The sequence below is a fragment of the Centroberyx gerrardi genome, chromosome 23 (assembly GCF_048128805.1).
Source record: "Centroberyx gerrardi isolate f3 chromosome 23, fCenGer3.hap1.cur.20231027, whole genome shotgun sequence".
Lineage (NCBI taxonomy): Eukaryota > Metazoa > Chordata > Actinopteri > Beryciformes > Berycidae > Centroberyx > Centroberyx gerrardi.
The window spans coordinates 4,967,874-4,976,975 of record NC_136019.1 but is presented as its reverse complement, the minus strand read 5'-3'; the positions used below and the strand labels follow the sequence as shown (position 1 = coordinate 4,976,975).

Sequence of the window (9,102 nt, the reverse complement as noted above, 5' to 3'; positions counted from 1 at the left end):
CCTTAAAATCTTTCATACCTCATTTTGTTAGTTTTTAAGTATCACAATAATATCATATCATCACAATATTATTCTACTGAAAGATGATAAATGATAATATTGAATTATTGCCCGGTAAAGTCAGCTGCAAATCTCCAAAATGTCAACATCTAAGGAATTTAAAAACTAGCCTTATTTTTAGATTGAAGATCATGTGTTTTTTAAATTAAACACTGGGTTTTGTAAAGGTTTCATAACAATTTCCTGTACAAAACTGTGTAATTCTTCAGAAAATCCCCAAAACTGGGCGTCACGTGTCTTTACAGTCGGGGTTTGGGAGGCCAAGCCCAAAGCCAGACAGATTCCAGTCCAAACTAGTCAGCACCACTGGGCTTCAAAATAGACCAAAACAACTAATATTGTCAGCTCAAAACCACTTCGAGAGCCCAAACCGCGTCCCGAATTATGTGTGCGTGCGTGCGTGTGTCTTTAAATTCTCCAGCCATTTTCTCTATTTTACCAGCTGGTTTTTAAGAAAAGAACAGAGCCTTGGTTACTTGGTTAAGTGGGAAGTAGAGTGGACGATCTTACCAGCCAAACTTTACCGGCATGTGGCAGGTGATAATATGCCATTTTGGAGAGTGTGTGTGTGTATTTATTGGTGTGTGTGTTTGTGAATTTATGTGTTAAATGAACACTTTTTGAAGATGGCTTACTCCTCTTTCTTAAACTCCTCTTAAATGTTCATATTTTTTGCAGAATATGAGGAAATGTTCTTCACTTTCGAAGTCCTTTGAATGACAGTGTGGGCAGATTCTTGTTTTTTCTTGCAGTTTCTCTGGGAAGCCATGTTTGTTTGTGGCGTTCTGTCTCTGTGGTCAGCTGCTGGTCGCTCATATTATTTTTCTTTGTTTGGGGTCTTTAATTACAGTTCTCTCTCTCTCTCTCTCTCTCTCTCTCTCTCTCTCTCTCTCTCTCTCTCTCTCTCTCTCCTCTCTCTCTCTCCTCTCTCTCTCTCTCTCTCTCTCTCTCTCTCTCTCAGACTCGCAGTTGCAATATTCAGATTTTTTGTCAATATCTTTCAGCCCTAATTGGTGTATGTGTTTGTGAATTTGTGTGTTCAATGAACTCTTTTGAAGATGGCTTACTTACTAATCAATCTCTCTCCCCTCTCTCTCCTCTCTTCTCTCTCTCTCTCTCTCTCTCTCTCTCTCTCCCTCTCAGACTGAGCAACGGTACGACAGAGGTTCCCCCCCTCCCTCCCCTCCCCTCCCTCCTCCTCCTCCTCCTCATCTCTCGCTCGGGGCACTTGACTCTGCCTGTGACCCTTTGACCTCCCCGCCGGTGACCTCTGACCTCCTTCCCTCAGACCGAGAAGCCGCCGCTCCCTTCTTCTGAACGCAGAAAAACAACAACATCAACAACAACGCTTGCAGTTTTTCTTTTTTTTAGTGTATTTCATCTTTTACTTTTATTTTTTCTTTGTGTTTTATATGCATATCTTGTCCTCTTTTTTTTTTGTTTTGGATCATTTTTCCCCCTCTCCCTCACGCTCGACGCTGCCAGTGTGCGCTGCTTTTTCCCCCCCTTGTTCAACGGACTTATTCAACGGACAACGGTCAGTGAACTCTGAATGAACGGGGCGTCAACAGAACCGCGGATAGACAAATGAATTTTTGTCTTATCAGGATGGTTCTGCTTCTCCGTACGGTATTAAAAAAGGGAGGCTGGAATACTAAGCAAAAGGCATTATGGTACAGAAATGGAAAAGTTGCATTGAACTCAAAATAATCTCTTTTTATTTTTTATTGTTTTACCCCATGCGTAGTCCATCCTCGATACGGTACCATACAGTTATTACATTGTGGATAAAGTTGTGGTAGAAAATATGTATATTTTTTGAACGGAAAACCCCTCAAATGGTACAGGCTCGTGGCTCGGTCCATTCGGCTTCAGAGTTGACACGAAGTACCGAGCTGTACCCATGCTTCCCCCCGCTACATGCTGCGGTACGGCACCGGCACCCTTTGGTTTGCGGGCCAGTACCAAATACGACTGGGTGCCTCACCGGTGTGCTTCGTGTGAACCAGTATCGCAAAACATAGCGGGGAAAAACCACAGAACTTGAATGGATAGAGCGTTCCTTCCTTCGCTGTTTGCCATGGTAGTTTGGCTAGTAACAGCATAAAATGGCAATTATGGAAATTTAAGGGTTAGTTGCTATGGTGACAACACAAGTCTGGGCATTAAGGCCGTAAAGTCTGTCACACTCGCTTGAGAACTGTGCAGATGAGTCTGTCACAACTCAACTGGAAGCTAACGTTAGCGGCGAGGCTAACGTTAGCTTCATCACAGACTGTACTTCTCTCTCTAGCTCTTCTAGTCAACATTAGCATGTTAGCAATCCATGGCAGCAAGGAGACAGAGAAGCTGCTTTGGTTCTTTGCTGTAAAACCTCTCAGCTCAGCGACTCGCCGTAAGACGGTTTATACAGAAGCTAGCTCAGCGGTTCACATAAAAAATGGCCGCCGCTCCCTCCGACCGTCCTGGGACGTCGATTCGAATGGAATGACCGCTCTATCTGTTCAAGTCCTGTGGGGAAAACCTAAGGTACTGCGGCAGTATGGGTTTGTCACGGTGTACTGATGCAATGGAAAAGCCACAAAGCATTACTCTCCTCATATTCTGTAGCACATATTATTTATTTGTTTGCAATAGGTACAATATTCCGATACATTTCCTTGTATGCGTTAGTGTTATGTAACGGCAGAGACGGTACTGGGCAGGGGTGGGAAAGTAACGCCGCCCACCAGCCGCGTGCCGGTGAATGTCGTCCCCATGAAATGAACTCCCATTCCTTTTACTTCCTGGAAAACAGTGCGTCTTTAACGGTGACCTCATGCTGCACTTGTAGGCATAAATATCGATTCCAACCAATGATCCCTCACTGTGTTATGTCCCGCCCCAACATCCTGCTTCAACCAGGAAATCCAGGAAGTAAAGATGCCGTTTCATGGGGACTTTAAATCTGTCTGCTCTCCCAGCCGCTTTGCAGGTAGCAAAACCAATCTGAGGCCTATTCTGCTTTAAAAAAAACAAAATTTGGCCCATAAAAGTAGTGAAAGTGGCTGGCGAGGTTTGGAAACATCAGCTGCTGCGGCCGGTGGGTGGAAACAGTTGTTTTCCCGCTCTGCAGCTCGCTCGGGTTTATGAAATCCAGTTTTCTGGGTGAAACAACTGTTTAGTAAACTGAAGCAGGTGGATTTTTTTCTGTTTTACCTCATATGGTCCCGTAACACAGTTCAGGTAGAGTGATGGAGAGTGGCGCCTACTCACACACACACTCACACACACACACACACACACACACACACACACACACAAAACACTGTGAAACTTACAAGCACAAAGTATAGATATTGGTACTGGGATGGAAACAGAAGACAAATGCACACATGTGGACACACACACACACACACACACACACAATCTCTGGAAGTAACCCATATATAGAGGCATGCATACTGGCATGTAGGCAGAAGACACACAAACGTCATTAAGACACATGTCGCATCTAGTCATATGGCATCTCCCATGCCTGCTCTTTTCACACACACACACACACGCATATATATATATATATATATATATATATATATAGATGTATATACGCACACACACAGTAGTCATGCAGTCCTATTTAAGCAGCGGTAACTCCTCCGTGTCCCGGTTTCGGCTGTCTTTGTCAACGGCTCTTGATGACGTCCGGATTTTTGCAGACACACACACCCGCAGACACACACACACACACACACACACACACACACATTCACACACACGGTGTTCGTCAGCGGCTCTGGGTGACGTAAAGAGGTTTCCAGTAACCTGAGCTTCAGCCCCAGGTGCAACGAGCTGGGCATTCTTGACCTGTTACAACCTCACACACACACACACACACACACACACACATACGCACACATTCACACACATTCGGACATGCAGCGAACACCCAAATCAGTCACAACCTTAGCTGGTGCCTTCTCTCTCTCTCTCTCTCTCTCTCTCTCTCTCTCTCTCTCTCTCTCTCTCTCTCTCTCTCTCTCTCTCTCTCTCTCTCTCTCTCTCTCTCTCTCTCTCTCTCTCTCACACTCATGCACACTCATGCAGACTGATACGCCCATATTTAGCATTTCTACTAGCGCTGCTCTCCCATGACTATCACTCTCACAACTGTTTTCATAGAGAGAAATACACTTTAACCTAAAAGACTGACAACCATTGTAAAACCTGAGAATTTCAATTTTTGTTTTTGTTCTGTTTTCATTCAGTGTCTCATGTTTCCTTTTCTTTTATTAGCCCGCTCACTTTTTCTTTTTTTTAATGTGTTGTACGGGTGAAGGCTAGTCACGCTCCCGGTACTTTTGTTCAGCGCTGTGCAGGACGATCGTTGTCGTCCTTTTGCTGAACTGTGAGGGAAGAAGGGAGGGAGGGAGGGAGCGATGGAGTCGTGGTATTTGCACATCATTTTTAGCGTTTGTTTTAACCCGTTTGGAGCGCTAAATGGGCGAGTTTTGCCACTTAGGACGAAGTATATGAAAGTCAGGTTCAGTCTTCTGTGATCTGAATTGTCCAGATGCGGTAAACTCCGCCCGCCTGGTACTCCGTGCCTGTTGAAGCAAACGCTGGGAATTATATTGCAGCTACTGTTCGACCCATGTCTGATCGGAGTGATGGAGGGAGGAGATACTAGAGGGGAGAGCAGCATTTAAAGGACCGCATAGACTTTTCTGGGAGTTTGTCCCGTTGGTCTCCTTACCCAGTATCTGATGAGAGGATTGGCACCAAAATCATTTCTGTGTGTCTGGTAGCTCTGTCCGGTGCGCATGCTAACGCTTTAGCATTCAGTATGTTAAGTAATTGTACGACTAGCATTATCCAAAGAATGAAGATAAACCTTTTAGTAATCCAAAGTATTGGTTTTTATTCTGTGGCCTGTAGATTCATAAAAACAAAATCTCAATCTTCATCAGTGATTCATTAATAAAGTTCATTATGCAGCAACAGCGCAAAAAAACTGTTAGCCATCTACTAACTTTGGCTAATTTTGAGATCTCCTGCCATTGAAAGTGCGTTCTTTTTGCCGACTTTTATCTCCATTTTATGAATCCCCTAAACAAGCCTGGCAGGTTTAGACGCGTCATTAAAATGAACTAAGTATCCGGCCTTAGAGCTGCTACAAGTTCTCATTTTTGAGATGATGCTAGTCGCCTACGATGACCTAACATACTGTATGCTAAAGCGTTAGCATGCGGACCGGACAGAGCTATCTACTGGACTCACAGATGAATTTGGTGCCAATCCCCTCCTCACATATCGGGTCAGATGACCAGTGGGCCAAACTCCCAAAAAGTCACTGCGGTCCTCTAAGATACTGCTCTTTTACTTTGTGTAAAGTTGTTTTTCTGAATACCAGACCTGCTTAGGTAATTCTGAGTTTGTTTTAATCTGCTTGGAGTACCAGATGGGTGGAGCTTACTGTATCAGGGCAGGTCGGAGGGCAGCAGGTCATTTGTCAATCATAAAAAAAGAACACTAATCCAACTGTCAAAACACTTTCCTGTAATCGTTTACCGTCTGGCGCTCTTTGTATTTGTCCTGCGAGACAAACCCCGCCCATCTGGTGCTCCACGTAGGGCAAAACAAACTGTTAAGAATTGCTGAAACACTATTTTACCCCGGGTCTGTCTCGTTCCCGATCCAAACCCCCTTCTGTCTTTCCCTCCATCCCGTCTCCCTCTCTTCAAATCCCACAAACGACAAAGAGGCCAAAAAGGAAAGGAAGAGGCGACTAAATAAGTGTGATGCTCATTGTGTGAGGGGAGAAAGAGAGAAAGAAAGCTGTTTTTCATGGTTCATCCCATTGGTGCAACGTCAAAACGTCGAGGTTGATGATACCGAATCATACGCTACGGTTTGTTGGTACAGAAATAGGAGAGATTGGAATAGGAGAACCCCCTTTTCCCCCCCCTCATCGCCCTCTGGAATAGGGATAATTAAACTAACTCCCCCCCTCCGAACTCGGCAGATCCGTGTTTTAAACGGCGCCGTCGAGGGGAGAGAGCGTGAAACCTAGACGTCTGATTTAAAAGTGAATATTGACAAATGCTGTTTAAAGATATTAAGCCTGTGATGTGTCTTATATGTACATTATGAACAATTTGAAATATTTTTTATTTGCCCCCCCTCCCCCCCCCCCCCCCCCCCCAACACTCTATAATGAACAAAGAATTGAATATAAGAATATTAATGCTGTGGCTCGTGAGGAAAAAAAAAAAAAACGGTTTTGTTTCCTATTTTTGGAAAATGTTTTGTGTACTTATGTTACTATGCTACAGCGGCGTGTTGCTTTGGGTTTTTTAAGGCTACGGCGGAAATGGTTGAGCTACATTTCGGGGGTGAAGGATCCCCTTTAATCATTTCAACCATTCTTCAACTCTTGGTATGTGTAGTTCATGTCTGATTGCCTTCATGATGAATCCCCCCCCCCCTCACCCCACCCCTGTTTTAGTCTTTTTATTGTAACGAAACTCATTTAAAAAAATACACAGGATCTGGTTTAAGTATCGCTCGGATTCTGTGTTTATATCGGCAACAATTCAACCTCAAACCTGTCCTCAATGTTTTGATTCTGATGTTGAAATCAGCTGTTCTGAATTGATTGATCTTGTGGAGGGAGGGAGGGGAGGGGGAAGAAAGTTGAGAAATGACACGTGCGTTAATATATAATCCTTAGGGTACTGCATCATTATGCAAACTTTTCGTTTCCTCGTTTCTTTAATCTTTTGATTTTTGTATCTAGTTTACAGAGGGAAAATAATCATCTTATTATTTTTTTTTGGTTGTGTTGAAGCGGGGCGATCTCGTTGAGACGGAGGCTGATTTCCTCTGAAGAAGAAAGCAAAGCGATACGCAAGGGGAGCGTAGATGATTTTTTTTTTTTTTTTCAGAGTACGTAGGCATTTTGCAGTTATTTGTATAAAGAAATGGGTTACAACCTCTGCCTAATGTTTTTTTTTTTTTTTGTAACTATATTACAGTTTATTTGCTGCTGTGTAGTACAGTTAACGATGGGAATGCTGTCGGTGGCGACCATGATGATGATGATGAGGATGAGGATGAGGATGAAGATGATGTTCATTGCCCCGCTAACCAGACGCGGCTCCGTTGTCTTTGCCGAATCCTTTTCGAAAAACGCGGCGAGCTTCGGCGTCTCAAAAGGATTCTGGGAAAAAAAAGGGAACGGCCTCCCGCTCTGCCCCCCCGCTACCTGTGTTCTTATTTTCCGAGTTGAATGCTGTTGTTTATTAGCTTTACAGGAAAGAGAAAGAGTCGAAAAAAAAAAAATACTGTGGAGGTGTGTATCCTTCGTATGTGCATTATTTTTTTTCCGCGACGTACGTCCCTATTTACGAAAAAAAAAGACGAAAAAAAGAGTTTAAAAAATGAGACGATTCAAAAGAAAAATGAAAAACTGTTGTGGGAAAAAAGGAAATCCTCCTTCTGTAAATAAGGAAAAATACAAGTTGTCGCTTTTTTCATGTTATGATCGGCGCCTCGGCAGGTGCCCCCCTCTCTTTTGGTTTTGTTTTCCTCTTCTCTTTCTTTCTCTCGTTTTTTTTTTTTTTTTTTTTTTTCTCGTGGAGGGAAAGGGGGGTAGGAGGGGTACTCAGAGGCGATTTGAGCATCGGCATAGTGTTTATATTTATCAAAACTTTTTTGCTTTCGATAGAGCTATTGCAATAAAAATGTGTTCATGTAACTTCCGTGGCCTCGGCTGTCCTTTGTGTGTGTGTGTGTGTGTGTGTGTGTGTGTGTGTGATGTATCGTCATGGAGTTTACCATCCACAGTGTGTTTATTTCGAGGTTAAAGGACATTTCAGTATTTTAACATGAACAAACCTCTTCACCAGTGAGCTAAGACTCACAGTTTTGACGTCATTGAGATAAAATCTGGTGTAAATGTACAAGAAATGTGTGTGTGTGTGTGTGTGTGTTTGCTTTACACACTATATAACGCCTGTGACTGACTCCCAGGCCAATGTACTTTGACACACTGACTGTTTGATATGTATTTTCTCCAAAGTTCAACAAAGACCTGCCTGGACTGAAGCCAACATGCGTCACCTCAGCACCTAGACCAGATAACATGATGTGAAAACCTCCTAACTCCAATTTTGATGATTTGTTTCCACTCCAGCTGAAGGGCTACATGGTTCCTCTGTGGGCTGAGACTATTCTCCGACCTCTTGGTCTTATAAAACCCTTTAAAAATCCACCCGATAATGTCAAAAACACACTGCCTTCAAGCTAAAAACAAAGCTGAAGTTTCTGAAATGTTGTCATTCAAGATTCAATTGACCTTATTCATATAGCGGCCATTTTGAATACTCTGGGTGAGAAACTTTACCTGGAAGAGCAAGTACAGCCCAGCTATGTGCTGCTGTTGTGTACTAAGATACACAACATTCATCGTTTCACAGATTCCCCACTGAAAAACGTATTAGAGATGAAAGGATTTCAAGTATCCAGAGGGATTTAGGTTCATATTTTAAGATATTTAGCTCTTAGCTATCACTAGCACCCGTCTAGCCTTAGTCGCTAGCTAATAGCTTACTAACTAGTAAGCTAGCTAACTAACTTCCCTGCTAAATTCAAGCAGTTGTGGTTGTTGTTCCCAAACTGCTAGCTAATTTTATAACTATTTGGTCTATCTGAAGTTCTCACTTATGTGTTGAAGTAATGCTAGTTTTATATATATATACTGTATATACTATATATATATATGGCAATCTCCCGGGAAGAGTTTCCCACCCCGAGTGTTCAAAATGGCTGCCATGTGAATAAGGTCAATACTTGTGCTCATAACAGAACAGCATTAACAACAAGGACCTCATGCATAATGTAACATAAAAAACACATGATAAAATACATGACAAAAACATATGACCCCCTCCAACCCCACCCCATAAATAAAAAAAGCATACAGCCATGGATGTAAGGCTTAAAAACTCCAACTAACTACAAAGTCCAAGTAGCAGATCATCTTAAAGGTATAATATTAAT

General features: G+C 42.9%; 1 protein-coding gene across 1 annotated transcript in view; it reads left to right on the top strand.

Annotated features, from left to right (window-relative positions):
• Positions 1-1,267, top strand: part of irs4b (insulin receptor substrate 4b) — a 17,156-nt gene extending 15,889 nt beyond the window's left edge. Inside the window, exon 2 of the mRNA XM_078291574.1 lies at positions 1,204-1,267. Coding sequence (XP_078147700.1) covers positions 1,204-1,208 — 5 coding nt within the window. The 3' untranslated portion in view covers positions 1,209-1,267. The remainder of the gene's footprint in view (positions 1-1,203) is intronic.
• Positions 1,268-9,102: the final 7,835 nt, after the last annotated feature.